The sequence below is a fragment of the Etheostoma spectabile genome, chromosome 1 (assembly GCF_008692095.1).
Source record: "Etheostoma spectabile isolate EspeVRDwgs_2016 chromosome 1, UIUC_Espe_1.0, whole genome shotgun sequence".
Lineage (NCBI taxonomy): Eukaryota > Metazoa > Chordata > Actinopteri > Perciformes > Percidae > Etheostoma > Etheostoma spectabile.
This window is the reverse complement of record NC_045733.1, coordinates 29,556,809-29,576,541: the sequence shown is the minus strand read 5'-3', so window position 1 is coordinate 29,576,541 and position 19,733 is coordinate 29,556,809. Positions and strand designations below refer to the sequence as shown.

Genomic DNA, 19,733 nt, shown 5'->3' with positions numbered 1-19,733 from the left:
AAGTTAACTGCACTAAGCTCTAATTATTTTTAGCAGTCTGTTAATTGTTGTCCTGTAATATTAACAGGAGCATGAATAACTTAAATAACAGTTTGAAGGTATAACATTTGGCTTTTTCATAACAAAATGCCCAAAAAACGACTACTTGTTTAGTTACAAAACTGTCCGTGCCACTTGGTCACCATCGCTTGATTGCATCATTTTCCCTTTGTGCATGCATCAGGGCTCTGGTTGCCTGCAAAAAGCTGTCATAAATTCACTTTTAGATCTTGGTAACTTGGTACTTGGCAAGTTTTAACTTGAACTCTTTGTCAGTTTGAATGTAAAATGCTTTTTCAGTGTGAGAACCGCTTTTAATCACCTGGTCCGTTTGTTTTGGAGTGGAGGAGACCTCTGCGGACAATTTGTCTACCGGTAAAAACCTCCTGAATGACGAACACTGAAGGAATCCTAACCAAGAGAAGCTGACTGCTGACAGTATTGCTCTGTCTTTTGTTATTGTTTTGATTAAGAGCAGCAGAAAATTACATGTTGTACATTTAAATACACACTTTTATTTCCCGATTATTGGCTTTTGTTTTGATGATGATATGTAATAGGACTATTAAAAGTGTAGTAAGAGATGTTAATCCAGATTCAACAAACATCTCCTTACAGCCACCTTGCTCTCTATTTTCTGTGTGCGCTGAAAAAACCCAGGTGCTCCTACTCAGCCCTGACTGTGTAAATGGAAAACAAACGAAAGGTGTGCACAAGGGTAGGGGGGAGGGGGAGGGGGGAGGTAGCATGTGAATCATCATGGCTCATTCTAGATGAGCCAGTTCTGCACAGAATCGATCGCCGCCCAATGCACGCCAGTTAGATTTGTGTCCGACTTGATCCCGACGTGCTCTGACGTCATGCACACGTGGGCAACAATAACCTCACGAGATCAAGGCGGCCGCAGGTTTGAGATGCAGGCGCCGCAGTTGTTTTTCACTGACTGCAAGACCCAGGCGGACCCAGGGCATGCTGGGAAATGCCTGGCTGTCAGCTGATCTAACAGCGAATTGGTTTAGAATCGACTGACCATGATGATGTTTTCTACAAACTTTTTATTGGTATTGAATTGGAGGGATTTTAATTGCCAATTGTCTGATTTAAAGGATAATTTGGTTCAGAACATATGTTGTGTGGCTGACGGAGATCTTTAGAAGTCAGAGAGACTAAGGGCCCTGAAGGCCCCTTGCATCCGGCGCAGCGCGGCGCAAAGCCCAACGCAAGTGTCTTTGCTATTTTAAGAACGATGCAATTGTTAATTTCCCGTACTGCGCCCACATTGTTTACATAACAAATGCACCTGCAGCCATCTTTGCACCCATGGGCGTGCTCGTCTTACAGGGAGTTCAGGTGCATTCTTGGCACATTGCTATCTTGAGACAGTAGAAAGTGATCACCATTGACCAACAAAAACCTGCTCTAAAGTCAACAGCTCAGTATTTCATTGTTATTTTAACAGCGCATTAGTACAGCGTGCGTGTGCACACTGTGCACACGCACTTTCACTTAGCCCGCCATAACTGCTGCTACCCTGGTGACAACAAAGATCAGATGCCCCAGGATGTGCATTTGGGTCCTATCACTATTTGCCCACCCCAATGACAAAAACGAACATTAGGGTTAGAGATTAAAAGGACAATTTCACCTGTAGCATTCATGTGAGACTAGAATTCCTGAAGGTAATAAGAGAAGTGGAGACAGAGAAAGCTTGAAGTTACAGGATCAACATTTCTGGTAACTAGACCACAGCCTCATCCCTGGCTGACCCCAGTGTTGTGTCTGAGTCTTTACTGTTCAGACAGCACCGGCCATGTTACATAATGCATGACAACGGACAACAAGGCGGGCCAAGCTCTGCTGAATCAGCGGCAGAAAAAGGCCGCCACTGCTGCTCTGAGCGAAACGAGTGCCCAGAGCGGCCGCTGAAGACCGACTGTACTGCCCCCAACCCTGAGAAGAGCGCTTGATCACTCAAGTAACCTTTTGCATGAGTGCACTCAATCTGCCACTCACTGGAGATCCTCTGCAGACATGGGGTAGACAGGGGGCATTAGGTGGGATTATCACCCCTACTGCCCTTTGTTGTTTTGAAGTCCGTCCTTCGCCAACTCACCCCTCCCCTAGTCCAGCATCCCTTCCACTCACTCCCTCCCTTCACTCCCTCCCACCTTCCCTCCCTCCTCTTCGTCCAGCCCTGGCACTGCAACAGAGAGGCTCTCCACTGAGAAGCTGAAGCCAGAAAACCTCCCCTCAGTAGCCCACTTTCACAGCCACAAGCAAACAGACTCTCACGCAAATCGAAGCAAACACACAAAGACACTATGCAAAATAATGGGGCCGCTATCTCTTTTTAATGCAGGACATGATGAGGTGACACAGGTCAATGCCGTTATCGCTCATTGATTTCACTTCCTAAATCAAAAATGCAATCAAAAAGAGGCAGAGAAGAGTTTTTAAGCTCCCAGGCGATTGTGTGAAATCCTTTCAGTGTGGATGACCTCTTGCAGATCGGTTCCCGAAAAAGTCAGTTTAAAAAGTTTAAAAATACAAGATTTGCTTCTGACAGCAACATTGTGTTTTATTTAGAGTGGTAGAATATATATATCACAAAAGTGCAACCTTGATGGGCACCAACCTCCATCAACCTCCTGCTACACCCACACACACCATCGGTCCTCTCACTTTAATTTTCAGATTCAAATTTTGAAATTGGTTGCTTAAACCTGCAGACGTCCTCTCAGGTGTTGCAATCAAGGCTCTATCATGTTACTTTCATAATCACAGCAGAAATCCAGGGGCTAAAATTAAAATCAGTTGCTTTGTTGGCAGAAAGTCGCCAAATTTTCTGAAATATCCTACAGCCAGAGTGACAAGCTGACAAAAAGCGTTTAAATATAACTTCATTAGTGGAGTAAAAAAGTAAAGAAATGTCTCATGTTGTCTTTGCCCCCCCCCTTCTCACAGATGGCATGGCTACCCATGGCATGGCTACCAATACTATGGCACCAAATATTGTTTAGAATGCAAATAGTTCTTTGGAAAGCAGCAACATGTAGTCATTTGTTGAGAAAACAACAAACCACCGGGTCAATCTAGCAGCTGTTCTGATTCTATCACAGGAGCTGCATCAGCAGATGGAGTTTGCTCAGTCCAATGTGGACAAGAAAAATAGGAAATTTGACCATCTACAATTTCATGGCAAGTGTTGGCAAAACTCCATATGTTGATGAAGACCATGTGATAGGATCAAAATTGACCTTGTGGAGCACGCTGCTGTTTTTAACATCAAGAATGAATTTTTAACAGTATTTTACACAGCGAGAGAAAAAAAAAAACTTCATTATCCAGCCGAGGCAGGAAAATTGTCTTTGGTTTCATCCAGTAAAATATAAACACAAAACGTGTCCACAAAATTAAAAAAAAACGTCGCATTAACAGAACAAATAGCTCAGTCACTGCATGAATACTCATGGTGTACAGCCTCCGCTCTCATATTTGGCTTCCTGTGGTTTAAAGAGACAAAGTGGGGATAAAAATTTGTTAAACTGGATATCACCATGCACTTTTGTTTCATTTGTTGGATCACACAAAAGGCAGAGTCTGAGATTCTAATACAGTACACTTTTTGTAAAAATCAGTGAACATCTCACGGTCCGCTAGCTGTCCGTTCTGTGTGTGCGCGCTTAAAGAAATCCAGTGTTCATGAAAAACAAAAACAACACTATTCCGTTGGTGCTCGTGCACAGGACAGGGGAAAGGCCATGGATGTGTAAAGAGAGAAGCTGAAGGACCAAAAGGGACGCTAAATCTAGCTCATGCTAACGTTCCAACAAGTCCTTCAAACCACACGACAAATTCCTACCCTGTAATGCGACCTATGGGAGTGTTTTCGGTCCTCACATTTAAACCACAGAATGTAACGTGGCCATTGTAAACATGTCGTTAACGTTGTAAAACGACCCCGGTTTGGTTGATTTAGGCAACAAAACTACTCAATTTTTTTTTTCTTTCACGTTACTTCTGAACGTAACGGGAGATGAACCCCAGCGTCCTGGGTGATGTCCTGTTTGTTTGACCCATCCCTCCTCAAGCGGAACTTAACACTCTACAACTATGGCCACTAGCGGGCAGCGCCACTGCAATGTGAGTCATAATTGATGATTGAACAAAACGACTTATGTGGGCGTTTTTCAGGGGAGGACAGTTTGTAATGTTCTGAAGGAGCACTGATGGGGACTTGTATTTGTTTGGGTGTTGAGTTCAAACATCAATCTTAAATAAGAATCTTTCTCCAGAATTACAGTCTCCACCTTTAATGTCCACCTACACTGAATGTGTCAGATTTAATATGGGGGGGGGGGGGGGGGGGGGGGGTACAGTGATACAATTATTTCAGTATGAAACAATCTTTGCTTTAAATGTGCCCTTGAACCTGTATTAAACCTTGCTCCCTGACCTATCACAGCCCATCGTAGCCATCATGTCATGACGCTGCTTGACTCCTTCCCTGAACTCAGAGAGCAAAACATCAAAACAACCGTGAACTCTGATCGACACCCTAAATGTCTTTCAACCAGTGTCACTCTCAAGTGTATTGACATTCTGGCTTCATTTATCGACTGTAGCCTTGTAAATATTCTGCGCCAGACAGACATAACTGCCCATATTCACACTGATTTACTTCTGTATGTGTCTGTAACTGTCTTTTAAAATAGACTCATTATAAACACTCCCACCAGCCGTCTGTCAGTGTTACCATGCAGGATGCTAAAGAGGTCAATCAGAGATATAGTTTGTGACCCTCGTTCTTACAGTCGGCAAGGTTCGGGGCTGACCTTTCACCCTGAATACCGCCGGTCCTCTCGGGTTCAAATGCAGACCGTGACCCAGCCGTTGAACTCCCAAAGGGGGGAGTGACAACGAGGGAGGAGAAGAAAGAAGGAACAGACTACAATACCTACTGTGCCTGCTGCTGACTGCGGAACACTCTGCCCAGCTAGTGCTTCATTAGATAAATGCAAAGCTCTGTTGACACTTTTTTCGAGATCTACTGAAGTTACTTGATTTTCAGCCTTTTAGTCTGAGGAAAGGGAAGTAGATTTGTGGACGAGAAAGAGTGAAATGTGTACCGACTTCCTCAGTACAACTAGGCTTCCTCTCAGTGAATGATGATTAAAGAAAAAACTTCCGCCTTAAAATGATCAGACACTAATCATCACTCTATACTGTTCAATGCATCCCAGGAGTTAGTCAGTCATGAAATGATATAATCTGTTTTATTTGGTGAATCAATTTCGTTCTGTCTAATCTTTCGCTATTTCTCTTAATTTAATGTACAACCAAGAGCTGTTTTAATGTGGAATGGAAAAGCTTTGGCCCTTCCCAAGGAAACTGAAGAGCAAAGTTCTGGTTCAGATGAAGATTTCCTGACGTTCAAGCTTCATCCTCATATATTCTCACACAACAATGGCTCACACTAAGACATATTCCTCCTTTGTTTTACAAAGCAGACAGAGATGCAATGAATTTGTCCCACCGGCCACCGCACACTTTATTACTATAATTAACTTCCACCGGCTGGAGTCTTCTCACTTTCATATCTGCAAGAATCTCTGGAGAGTCTGAATTAAAATACAGTGTGAACACAGCAGCTTGCTCAGCGTATTTATGGTTATTCGTTCTCCTTACGATAAAACAGTTCAGTGTCAGGTTCAAGATGAGATGTGTTCACACGTAGCAGCATATTTCCTGTAACGTTTAGTCTCACAACGCTCATCAGTCTCATTTCCAGTTTCTGCTTTAAAAAAAAAAGAAGAAAAAAAACTAATACTCCCACTGTACAATATCTGCCCGGCATTCACTAACATGTTAGCCATAACAGCTTGGTCATGTGTTGTGTTTTCAGTTATTTTCTGTTTTTGTTTCACATTTTTAATGTTAAATCCTTTTTGAAACTGAACTTTTAAAAACAGAAGTCTCCTGTGCTGAATTCAGACATTGAAACTGAAACACTGAAACTTAGATGTTTTTTTTTTGGGGGGGGGGCATTTTAGGCCTTTATTTGGACAGGACAGCTCAGACTTGAAAGGGGAGAAAGAAGAGGAATGACATGCAGCAAAGGGCAGCAGGTCGGAGTTGAACCTGCGGCCGCTGCGTCCAGGAGTTAACCTCTAATCTATATATGGGCCCCCGCCCTACCTGGTGAACTAATTAGTCACCCAAAACTTAGATTTATGATTGAAACTGAATCAAATGAAAATGTCTAATTGTTTTGCTTTAAGATATTTCCATGTTGAAAGTACAGGACATTCATAGATGGGGCAATCTTTTCACAACTGCAGAAATCTGTCAGTGTAATATGTATCAAAGATGTAATAACATACAGTACATCTCCAAAATGTCAGCTGTTCAGAAACTAAGAAAAGCTTTGTCAACAAACGTGTTCATTAATGGTCTGATAGGGTTTCAAAAGGCCATGTTGTTCACAACTTGCCAAAAAACGCACAAACAGCCCCAAATTGGAGTTAGCAAGAAAGAAAGCATTGATAAATTCCAGAAAGGCTTTAATGGGAGTAAAGTCCACTCATACAGTGCCCCTTTACTGCTCTATCAGCTGTGAAACACACATCCTCTACATGTTTTCATTGGACGGCCCCGCTTCCTTAATCACTCCGTTTTAATGACCCCAGGGTCTGCTTGTTGAACTATATGGACTCATAGCAAATATGAAGGACATGTTGATGACAATGAACACTCCTCCTTTACACCTCACACACATACTGTCATTCCTGTTCATTTTGTTTTTTACTTTCACGTCTCACATTAACGATAGTATACTTGACCCTTGGTCCTCTTTACTGTAATGACTTCCTCCTGACAGCTCAATTACTTCCACTTGGCACAAGGCACTCAAGCTGCTCTCTAAGCTGCATGCATGTCATGTATTTCAGTTGAAACTCAAATTAATATAAATCAACTTTATTTTTTGCTTAAATACTCACATTTGGGGGGAGGGGTCCAACTTTCAATAATCCGAGTGGCACAGATAGACAGGGAAATGTTTTATAAGTGTCAACATTTGACTTTTATGCCATTAAATTAAACAAAAAAAAAACAACCAACCAAAATGACCACTCTGCGGATGAAATACTTATTTTTTGTCTTCAGTGTTTACTGTGACTAAACATGAAGTACACTTTTTTTTTATTAAGAGCAAGTCTCAGAAGACTTTCTAAAGAGAAAACAACAGAAATCTGTTCTGATTTATCAGCAACCATTCACAAAATCTGCATCCTAACATGTATTTGAGGACAAGAAAATCCGATTCATTGTTCACTATGACTATCTATCTCAAGCTAGTCGGAAGTCATTTGTTACACCTCATGATAATAACAACTAAATTAATATGTGCATGATCACAGTTGCATAGAAACAATCCAACAACAACAAAAAGCTGTGCACTACCAACACTGAGATGAATCTGTGTGACAGTGGTCCTTCTGATTGTGGATTGAACGATGGCACCATCTACCGCTCCTCACCTGGAAGTGCAAGACCTGATCGACGTCTGGTTCACAGTGGTCACAGCTGAAGCCACATGTGCAAAACTCTAACTACAGTCTGCGTTACCAACAGGTACCTGAACTACACAGTTCCCATCACCTGCACAACTCAGTCCAAGCAACACAACTTTTCGCACATTTCTCAGAACAGGCTCAGGGTGGCGATACACTATGAACACTCGTCATGGAGATAACACACACTCTATGAACACTCGTCATGGAGATAACACACACTCTATGGACACCCCTCATGGAGATAACACACACTGTCACTCAGAACACACTGAGAGTGAAAACATTAGCATCACACACCAATACAGAAATTACAAACAGTTTTCATCTTCACAGTTTTACAGATTCTGTAAAGTTTAGAGAACAGTTTCACGTGACTGATTTCACACGATTCAATACTTTCTTTATGTACAGAAAAGAGTATTCTTTCACAAGAAATTATTTTATAACCTAACCGGTTTTAAAGGCAAACAAGAAGAAACACTGCACAAATCAGCAGTTTGCTTCGATGGATATTTATGTTTTTATTTTGTCTGTAGTAATTTATGTAATTACTGGGGGAAAAAAGTTGCAAGTTACAAACTAGAGGAAGACATTGGATGCCTTCTCTTGCCATGCACCTGCTTCATCTCTAAATACCAATGAATGTAGTGTTTCCACTGCTTCCACCTCCATTACTTTCTGAGAGTCCACAGTTTTACTGTAGTAAAGGTTCTGTTATTCAGAGTTTTTACAATTGTTCATTTAAACTCAGACATCTTGCCTGGACATGTTGCTTTCTTTGCTCTTTTACATGTTGACTGTTTCTCCGGAACGGTACAATGTATGTAACTACTTCATTTTTACTTTGAGTTTCAGAGTCTTTATGAGCTTTACCTTTACAGTTTGTTACGATTGCCGTGACAATTCTTTCAATACTTTTAACAACTTTCCTTAACTCTTAACACAGTTAGCGCATCTGTCTGTGTAGGCTGTACAATTAACACATTTCATGTTGCTTGGACACAAAATGCATACAGTTAAAACAAAATTTAAACTGCTTGAACATCTTTTATGAACAAGCTCAACCAAGACCAAAAAAGTGGATTTTTACTGACAAATTTGCAAATATTTTTACACTGTATGTCAGAACAGATAGCATCATGTTCCAAACCTATCTGAGGCTAAAGTCAACGTGAACAGCTGTTCATGTTAGAAATTGAAACACAAACATATTCCCTGCATTTTACAGTATTCGTTCTGTTTATTTGACATCACACTCAAATATTGACCTATTTCCCCACTAAGTGTTTTTTTTGTAGTTTTCAACTGTGGATACTGAAACCAAAAAGAAATGTTCATGTTGGGAGGAGATTTACTACAAGCATAAAAAGAATAGAAAGTTGTGATTTTCCAAACAGAAACACTCATTTATGTTCACTTATGATACCAAAGCATGTTTTCCCAGAGGACGCTTATTTTAAAAACGCCTTTGTTCACATATTTTAATCCAACATTTCTCTAATGAATTTAAAATAAGCATGATATGCGTCGTTTTGCTATATTGAATATGCATGCATTGTTTTGTTTTTTTCCAAAATAAAAAAACCTTGATTCTCTGTGCATCCCCATTGGGACACGGAAACATTAAATCATTGTTTTCACTGTTAAATAATTCAGGAGAAAAGGCCTGTAGGCTCGAGTGAAACAAAAGCAAGAAGCTTTATTGTTATTATTGTTGCATTTTCAGGAAGGAGGAAAAGTTAAGAAAAATGTATCCAAACAAAAATGACCAGAAAGAAAATTTCCTGTTTAACGCCTTTGCCTTCAAAATAAAATGTCAACTGGTATGCCAATCAGAACTCCAGGGGCCCTGAAAGCTCAAGGCTCGTGGTAATTCAATTAAATTTAATTAAAAATCTGTTTGGGAATACGCTGCACTAAGGCACAGTGTTAACATTACCTAGTTTTGTGCTCACATGTCGCATCTTCCTAAATGAATTTGTGATTAATTAACTTATAACAAACGTGAGACCAGGCAGTATGACAGCTTATTGCCCTAAGAGACCTAGGATCAGAGGGTTAAAGTAGTCCCACCCGCTAATTTCCACTCTGAGGCCCCTTAGCAGGTTAATCTGGCCATTCTTGTAAGATAAGATGAAACAAGCCTTTATTGATCCCCAGGGGGGAAACTCACTTGTTTCAGCAACACAAGGACAAAAGAAATAAAAAAGGACAGATTTTTTTATAAAGATTTAAAAATAAATAATAAGAAGATGTGTTATAAGAAGTGTTATATTTGCATACAAATCTTGAACTCAAACTTGACCTTTGACCCTTATTCGGAAGTTACTGTACTCTGTCTTTCGTGGGGTCGTGCAAAGGCAAAAGGCATTAACTTCCATTTTATCACTCACTCGGGTGCAGATCACTAAATCAAATCACGTCATGATGTTAATGATGACATCTACACAAAATATGGTCATCATGGCACAATTAACATAAACATAACTATAAAATAATGTAAATGAGAAGTAATTATTTTGAATTTGAAGGTCATGAAATGGCTTTTTAACTTACATATCATTAGCACCTGCTGTATTTTATTACCCTATTCAATACCCTGTGGCATAGAATTGTAATAAAACAATACTATTTCTCATTCTATTACTTTGATTGAAACTTGCAAGTTATTTGCAATGCAAGAATAGGTTCCAATCCCCGAAGGTAACTGGCAGTATATGTTTTTAGATAAAAGTTGTACAGGGGATAAAAGTAATCAATCACTATTGATGATGTTACTTGAATGTTTTCTAATAGTGACTAAAAGTCAAACAAATTCACGTTGAAAGTAAAATGAATATTATTTAATGCAAAATGCAGATGGTGTACAAAAATACTCCATATAAATAAATGACATGGAACTTTCTGTTATGCCGGTTTTGCACCACCTTTTGCACTCATTCCCACTACAAACCAAAGTATCTAGGTATGTATATAACAAACTGTGTGTATTATATTATTTTATTGTGATTTAAATGTTTGTATATGTTTTATGTGTGTAGTGGGAAGGGGCTACAACTTATTTCATTGTGCAAGCATGTCGTAAAATGGTGGATAAAATAACCTTGTAACATATGTTTTTGTATTTCCAGGCATTTATATGTCTTATAAATTAGCTTCGAAATAATCTGTGAGTTCTCATTCTGCATTTTCAAAATCAGATGCTGGTGTTCATCCTTAACCGCGTCCTCAAAACCTTTATTTTGAAAAAACACACGGCGGAAGTTGTACGTAGATTCTGGTCCGTCCAGCAGCAGGAACTTTCTCTTCGTTCCTTCACAACAAGATGGACTGGAACGAGGACCATAATGTAAGTCGCTTTATGTGTTCATTACCTGCGTCAGTAACTTGTTTTGTTACTGTTTAACCTGGTGGAGACCTGGCTGACGTTAACGTTAACGTTAGTTTGTCTTAATACTATTATCTCAGCAGGTTGTTAGCATTTACTAGCTAGCCTGCTGTGTAATCTTTGCTCGTCGGTAAATTGCTGTAAATGCGGAATAACCTGTCCTTCCTGATACACATCAACATTAGACATCTCCAATGGGCGTAGTTAGCCTGCTGCTAGGTACCTGACGTTAACGTTAAGCGAGTATTTTCCCCCTAGGATGGCGAAGGCATATCCCGCCCTACCCTGCTTTACTTTACCTCTGATTGGCTTAATTTGATATTCTTACCCAATCAGAGGAAGAATAGGGCGGCTCATGACTGACTATGTTTGCCATGGCTGTATTAGGAGTCTACGCCGTCCTAGGAAATAAAATGTAGCAAACCGTAGCTAGCTAGCTAGCTAGCTCAACCCTAACGGTCAGATTTAGTTCCTTTTTCTTAGCGTAAAGGCATTGACGGCTACGTTATGGAAAGTCTGTTTGATTTTTAATGATGATGCGGTGACAGCCAAAGCGTGTGTTTACCCATGTATTACATTTCTTATGTCAGCCTTTTATGACAAAACTGTAATCATCTTTCATAGCTCAACTCCGGGTCTGATTGTTATTAATCCACATGTGATGATATTAATATTATTAATATTATTTTTAATTATTATTGTTATTAATTTTACAGCCAGACAGCGGTTACTTTCTGCCATTTGACATCTGTCCGGATCCAGAGTCATGAGAGTATATGAGCTTCCATGGCATAATAACTCCATTGGAATATATAGAACCACCAAACAGCAATGGGCATATTGAATATTGTCAGTCTCATTAAACCATTACCCACACTTCTATTTATATCTTCAAAATAATATGAATGTTATGCTTATCACAATCATCTTCTAGTCATCTTGTTAGGAGTGGGTGCAACGGATACAATAATCTATCACAGTATATGCAACTTTTGATTGCTTATACAGTGTATATAAATAAAATTATTGACAGATTAATTGTCTGTCAATTCTTTTTTTGTGTGATTTTTTTGGACTATTCATTTAGTCTCTAAATGTCAGAAAAAGAGAAACACATTATTATAACACATTATTCCAAACCCATGGAGATACCATCAGTATTCAATACACAGTGTAAAACACAATATATACAACATCATGTACTTTATAATCAAAATAATTCTTTAAGCATAACATTTTATATCATACTGATTAAAATGTAGTACATTTTCTTGAAAGTAGTTGAGCAACAGTTTGTTTCCATACAAGATGATAATGTTTATTTTGCCCAATCCATCAGCAATCACTTTATTATCTCTGAGTGTACCAGGGATATATACGTTTTTCACCTCATAGTAAATATCATTGTCATATTGCCCAACCCTTCTGCTCGTTCACAAAAATCAAACTGTTCTATCTGTTTGCTGTAGTTCAAATTGTTCACTATTTAGCTCATTATCACGTATTGTACAAAGCAACACCATACAAATAGAACATGCAACCTGAGAGCCAGCTTTCAGCCTTTTGATGCCCCAGATATCTGGTTGTGTGACTGGCATAAATCAGAACTAATTGTTCTCTGCCAATTTGAGGTATTTAAAACGTAACTCATGGCAAAATGCAATCTAGGGTCTTTTTGTGAATGTACCAGGGTCACACTTTGGTTTAAAAGCATATTAGGACAGAAGTGCCACTTTTAAGATTGACCATATTTTTATTTTCAGCCAAATGGCCTTTTGGATGGTAGTGCTAGGGGCACTACTATGATAGCATCAAAATATCTGTTTTTAAAACACTAAGAAGGACATGACACTTTGCTCAAAGTCTCACCAGGGGCTCTACAAATGAACTCAGCATTGAGAACATTGTTTGTGTGTGAGACTTTTTGACTGGCAAGATAGCAGCGAGCATAAAAACCACCTGCTAAAGTGACAATAACAATATTCTCAATGCTTGTGTTAATGTTTAGAGCCCCTGGTGACACTCTGAGCAAAGTGTCATGTTGTGTCGATCCTTAGTGTTTTAAAAATAGTGATTTTGATGCTATCATTGTAGTGCCCCTAGCACTCCCATTCAAAAAGCCAATTGCCCGAAAATACAAAAAATACAGTCAATCGTAAAAGTGGCACTTCCGTCCTAATTATGCGTTTAAACCAAAGTTTGACTTGGGTACATTCACAAAAAGACCCTGGGTTGCGTTTTGGCGAGAGTTACGCTTTAAGGTTTCCGCGTGGACCCCTCGGGACCAAATGTGTGTGTTTATATTGTGTATGTGTTGCAGGATCACGGCCACATGCATGACAGCTGTAGTCACGGACATCCAGGTCACTCTCACAGTCACGGGCCGAGAGCGGCTCACCCCTTCATGACGCCTTTTCAAGGACAGTTCAAAAACGGAGATCAGGCAATGGACATCAGTCAGCAGCCAAAGAGACGGTCGCACATGGATGACAGCGGCAGTTGGGACATAGTGAAGGCAACGCAGTAAGTAGTGATATATTGGATAAAAATAATGATAGAAGTCTTTGTCTGTTTACCCAATTGTATCATTATGCATAGTGCAATCAGACCAATGTCTTGACAGCGTCAAACCTGAACTTCCTCTTTTGTAAGGTTGTAGATGCCCCTGTTGAACCTTTTTGTTAGATAATATTTTGTGTCAGTATTTAGAATGAAATAGTTAAGTTTTCCTTAAACATTTGGTTTAAAACACATTTAGTTGCTCTTTAACCAATCACTGAATTAAAATGATCTTAGGGCGTAGAATTAGACCAACTTGTAACGTCATATTTAAACTCCAGATTCTCCAGCTGCCTGTCCCCTGAACACACTGTAAAAAATATATCTGTCTGTGCCCAGGGTCCACAAACAACAACAGAACAAGCGTTACCGCCAATAACCAACAAGAAAGGGCTGAGGGTAGGGGTTGGGGGAGTTAGTGCGTGGAAACACGGAAGGCAGGGAGAGGGGACGGCATGACGAGGAAGGAGGGGCGAGCTAGCCTCGTTTTGTTTGAAAATACTTCAAAAGGCAACAAGAGACAATTCTGATTATTACTTTAGGGAGATATGAGATTTTATATTAAAACTATGGAACTCAGAAGTAACTACACACCTTGTTTCTTCACTGTGAATTTCAGGCACTCACAAAGTATTTAATCAGTGTATTTGCACAGGAGTTGCGCAATAACACGTGTGCAGCAGCTTTCAGCTCTGTGAGCTCTGTGAGCTCTATGTTTAACTAGCAGACAGAGAGAGACAAGTCAGTTTTTGTCCAGTTTGTAAGCAACCTAGAAATAAAACAGTAAAAGGCAAGGCTGCACACACCTGTCAGTGTGCTTTAGGTGAGATTAGGATACACAGCAGTACTGGGAAACTCAAGTGCTGCTGCTTTTGCTAACTGATTATTGAGTTGAAATACAGCAGAACGAAGGTCACTCTTCTTGTTAGACGGGATATTAAAAGTAAAGAATCTGCAGAGTCCTGTCTGTCCATTCATCTGGCAGGATTGTGAAAACCATGTGTGCACGTGCAGCAGATTTCTTTCCCACAGCCTAAAGCTATGATTAAATAAACTTAATATACTATTATCTACTGACAGTTGACAATTTATTGTCCACCAAGTGGCATTTAGTTGAAAATGTCTTATAATTAGTAGTAGTAGTTTAATTTACTAAGGTAGTAGTAATTAATTGTAGTTTTGTTACTTTTATTCCGTGTTCTGTATTTTATTTATTTGTTTTACAATTGTGGAGCGCTATGCAACGTAAAGTATTAGTCGGGTAGTTATTTGTATTGGTGTGTTCATAAAATGTCTTTCTCTGTGTGATCCTCTCAGGTTCGGCATCCTCGAGCGCTGTAAGGAGCTGGTGGAAGCAGGATACGACGTCAGGCAGCCGGACAAAGAGAACGTCACGCTGCTGCACTGGGCGGCTATCAACAGCCGCTCAGAGCTGGTCAAGTAAAGCGTGATTTTTTTTCATTCTGTTCTGCGTAAAATCAACGCCATGGCCATGTACGTAGGTCCATGGAGACACGGACGTACGGCGTAGCCTGACGTGCACCTCTCGAAAAATGTAACAACGCGTTGCGGCGACGCACATCGTGTCTTGGTTGCGTTGCATTTCCCCCTACCTATTTTCTGCTTCTCCTCTTCAGTCACAAAGTAAATGTAAATGGATGTTGTTGCTGCTGTCAGTTGAACATAATATTGAAAAGAATGAGTACAGTCAGTCTTTCCTCAGGGACTTTGTGTATTTTATTTCTCGTTGTCAGAAGCGTCTGCGAGGAAGCACAGTGCTTTGAGCCAGAAAAGAAATAAGAGACAACTGAACTGTAAAACAACACGCTCCAAATTGATATGTTCTGAACTGTTGACACAGACTTTTGTTTTAACACTGATCTGCTCTCTCTGTCTTCCCTGACAGGTATTATATCTCTAAAGGGTCGATAGTAGACCAGCTGGGAGGAGACCTGAACTCTACTCCTCTTCACTGGGCCATAAGGTGACTGCATTACCGATTCGTTGCTAGGGTTTTTCTTTTCTTTTTTTAATTTTAGGTTTTATTAATTATCCTGGTTCACTTGTTTACATATCATGTATGTGTGATAAAGGGATGTTCATTTTTTTTTTTTTTTTAAATACATGATTGACTCTTCGGAAGCGGTCATTATTTTCACTCAAGTTTCTGCACGGGGAAAGTCTCCGGACGCCACAATCTTCTGAACGTGGTCATACTGAGAGCTACAGAGAGAGTTATTGTAGAGCTGATAGTCTTAATTAGCTTTGTAGCAACTCGTTTGGCAATGGCTTAAATGTAAAAAACTTTCGTTAATATCAAAAAGTTACGCATTAAAGCTTTGAACTGGTTTTTATCATAAATGAGTAGGTATATTGTCATCATGCTTGGTTAAAATGTAAATTAAAGACAAATAAATACAAATTTGATTGTAAACGCTACACATACGTTGACCCATGTCTGACTATTGTTGTAGACAGAAACACAGATCCCAACTTTGCTTTAATCCTCTGATTCAAAAAGCACATCTTTGTCATAAATTACTATTTAATTCAGAACTGGTTTTGATTTATTGGGATCTCCATTAGCTGGGGCAAGAGACGCAACTATTCTTCCTGGAGTTCACCCGGAACTTAGAGAGCTATACATTGCCTTACATCATTACATTAAAAACAACCACCAAAAGACAACATTCAATACATCACTGAAAGAAAAACAAACAAAATGATAGCAAGACATAACAGCATTCAACACAACACAGCACCTAGTTTAAATTATTCACAGAATATAGAGATGAGATTATAACATTGATCACTGATAATACGACCAAGCAAATGCACACATATAAACCCCACAATGATACTAACAACATTTACTGAGTAATAGCAAATACAGAGTACTGCTCAGCTAGGAGATGTTCTCTAACTCATACTTTGAATTGAGGTTTTCTATTTTCTTGAAAGACAGGCCTATGCATTGCATTCCAATTAATCATGGCTTGGTATACTACTCAAACCCATGATTGCCTCTGTAGATGTATGCACTGCTGGGCTGCTTTTGCTTTGTTTGCATAATTTATTTATCAGACTCCAAAGGTCAAATTTCAACGGAACTGTGGGAGATTGTGGTCTTCGGGTAGTGTGTAGTCAAAAGGAACGCATAGCTGCATCATAACTACACCAACTGAAATGAAACACAAAACGAATAATGCATTTTGTTTCTGTTTGGCCAAAGTGCTTTCTGGAGGGGGATGTGTAGTTTGATGTGTTTTGTTTAGAAATGTAGTTAGTTAATGGATCCCTCCATAAAGCTGTCTGTGGGTTTTGTCAATGATGAGGCAGGGCCATCTCCCCATGGTGATCCAGCTGATGAGATACGGAGCAGATCCCTCCATCGCAGACGGAGAAGGTTACCGCGCTCTCCACCTCGCCATCCTCTTCCAGCACATGGCCATAGCAGCTTATCTTATGGCTAAGGGACAGGTCAGACTCCACAGACACCCACACACACACACACACACACTCTGTAACACTTGTATTTGTTTTGTCTTTTTTCACTTGGTTCAAGTTCCTTTTTCGTTTCTTTTTGCTTTACTGTTTGGTAATCCTCTCATTGCCTCATTGCCTCCAGGAAGTTGATGGACCTGACTGCAATGGACAGACACCACTGATGTTAGCAGCCCAAAAGATTATTGGGTAAGCATCCTAATCCTTTACACATATACGTTTAACGCCACTGGTTTCATGTCAGTATGTGAATACCCAAATATTGTTGACTAGTGAAACAGTGAATGGAGGTTGTGTCTGCTGATTTGTATATTTTGCAGTAGTTCTGAATCTAAAAGTATCCTGCACATGTTGTCTGCCCACATGTTTTACATAAATGCCTGCATCCCAGCTTTCCTTAAGGTTTTTTTTGTATTCATAAAAAAAAAATTGTATTATTTCATGATCTGTTGATATTAACATATAGAGATTTTGTTTAAAAAATAAACGGCACATGTTGTTATTCTGTCTTAGGCCTGAACCCACAAATTTCTTAATAAAAAATAACGCTTCTGTGAGTGCTGTGGACAAAGTGAACAGGAACACTCCACTGCACTGTGCCGTGCTGGCAGGAAACGTTGACGCGGCCCACATCCTGCTGGAGGCCGGGGCCAGCATAGACGCCGAAAACATCAACGTAAGTTTCAGTCTGCTGCCACACTGCGAGTGACAAATGCCACTAGTCAGAAAGTTATTTCTCTCAGTGCTAAATGACCAAAGAAAATCTGGACAATTTGCAAGATGAGAAATAATCGATGCTCTGGACCATCTGGAATCAACAGTGAATCCATGTTGTACTTTTTTTGCCAGTGCAAAATGTTAAAGACATATAAGGATTCTGTGTCTTCTACTTTTAATTTAAATACTTACTGGAATAATTATTTCAAAAGCGTTTGTTTTATTTTAGAGTTTAGACCAGGGATATTCAACAGGGGGTGCCTCCAAACTTGTATTAATTCATTTTTGATAAATCCCCACTGATGATAGGCTTACTGCCCTAAAGGACAGGTAGTCACTAAAGTAGCCATCCACAGATACAGTTAATCCTGTGGATTTACTGTGCCACATGTATGCTTTAACATTAAAAGATTATTTCTAAAATCATGCCAACAATTATAAGGCTATTTTAAAAGCTTAGTATTCTATGCAAAAAAAGGCACATAAAGGCTTTAGGCCGCCCTACACGTAATTTTAGGCCCAGTCTAATATGCACCTTTATTTTATACAATATATGTAGTAGGTGGTCCCTGCTCCATCTCCCTTTCAGTTAAGGTGTTCTTGGCTTAAGAAACATTGAAGACCCTTGGTTTAGACAATTGAGAGACCCAATACTTGGTAGGTAGGTAGGTAGGTAGGTAGGTAGATAGACAGATAAAGTCCCCCACCACTCACAGATGTGTTTGGCTTATTATTACTGTATGATGTACAGTACGTGCAGAGTAAAATGCTGTTTTCACATTGATCTGCTAAAGTTCCTTAAATCTGAGTTCAACACGTGTTGCAACTAGTTTGGTTTCAATCGTGGTTCAGAATGAAACTTAAATGAGGGTTATGTGAAAACTTGAGACCTTCCAGGAGTGCACATACACTGAAAATGGGCTTGTAATTAACTTACATATTGAATTTAAGCAATAACGATGCATGCCTTTGTGGTGTTTCTAATGCTTCTTCTCAGGGTCACACGCCCATCGACTTGGCCCATCAGGTGCACAGCCCGCTGCTCATCCACATGCTCACCCACGTCAAACAGGAGAGGATTCGCTCCAACTCGCGCTGCCTGCGGGTCGTCAACAGATACAGGGTAAACAGATACTAAAGAGCACACACATAACAGCTCAAATCACAAACAAAATATATGGTCACTAATTCTCCTGTAACACCATCCTGTTTGAATTTTGCAGGTCTTTCTGCAGTTTATGCTCTGCACTGCCGTGTTTGGAAGTGTGGGCGCCATAGTCGACATGAACTCCGAGTCCTGGTTGCTCAAAGGGATCCTGCTGGCCTGTGTGATAGGTGTGATCAATCTGGCATCAAGGTGAGGACACAGCTGCTATTTTGACTGTTTTGGGTGTAATGTGAATGAAGAAAAAAATACACATTTTGTTCCAGTGCTCATTCCATCAGCATGGTGTACAAAATTGGTTGTTTGTCAGTTAATAAGAAATGTTTGTGTCTAAAAAGGAGCTTACCAAGTCCAGCCTTCCAGACCCTCCTACCAGCTTCATCTCTGATGGCTTCAGTGTTCTGGATGCTCGTCACCTGGTTCCTCTGGTTCTTGCCAGATATCCTTTGTTCGAAGGAAACAACAAACCTAAAACAGTTACAAGTCAGCTATTTTGCGATGCTTGTTTCATCGTAGGGTGGGCATTCTCCTCTTACATCTACAGGACGGGTCAGACACATTTCCAGAAGTTTCAGTGGATTTTAATGGCAAAAAATGATCAGTGATCCTTCATCGGGTCAGTCTATCACAATCAGTGAGTGAGAACTTATGTCTTGAGTTGCCTATAAAAAATCTTTTCTTCCATAGAGGATAAAAAAAAGACCAGAATGCAATGCAGCGACAAGGCAACTTGCATGTTAAGTTAAACATGTTTTTCCATTTTTTATATATATATATATATATA

General features: G+C 39.8%; 1 protein-coding gene across 1 annotated transcript in view; it reads left to right on the top strand.

Annotated features, from left to right (window-relative positions):
• Positions 1-10,806: 10,806 nt before the first annotated feature.
• zdhhc13 (zDHHC palmitoyltransferase 13) overlaps positions 10,807-19,733 on the top strand; it is a 15,908-nt gene continuing 6,981 nt past the window's right edge. Inside the window, exons 1-10 of the mRNA XM_032517544.1 lie at positions 10,807-10,965; positions 13,325-13,527; positions 14,881-15,003; positions 15,470-15,547; positions 16,899-17,043; positions 17,192-17,256; positions 17,581-17,743; positions 18,782-18,907; positions 19,008-19,141; positions 19,288-19,388. Coding sequence (XP_032373435.1) covers positions 10,942-10,965; positions 13,325-13,527; positions 14,881-15,003; positions 15,470-15,547; positions 16,899-17,043; positions 17,192-17,256; positions 17,581-17,743; positions 18,782-18,907; positions 19,008-19,141; positions 19,288-19,388 — 1,162 coding nt within the window. The 5' untranslated portion in view covers positions 10,807-10,941. The remainder of the gene's footprint in view (positions 10,966-13,324; positions 13,528-14,880; positions 15,004-15,469; positions 15,548-16,898; positions 17,044-17,191; positions 17,257-17,580; positions 17,744-18,781; positions 18,908-19,007; positions 19,142-19,287; positions 19,389-19,733) is intronic.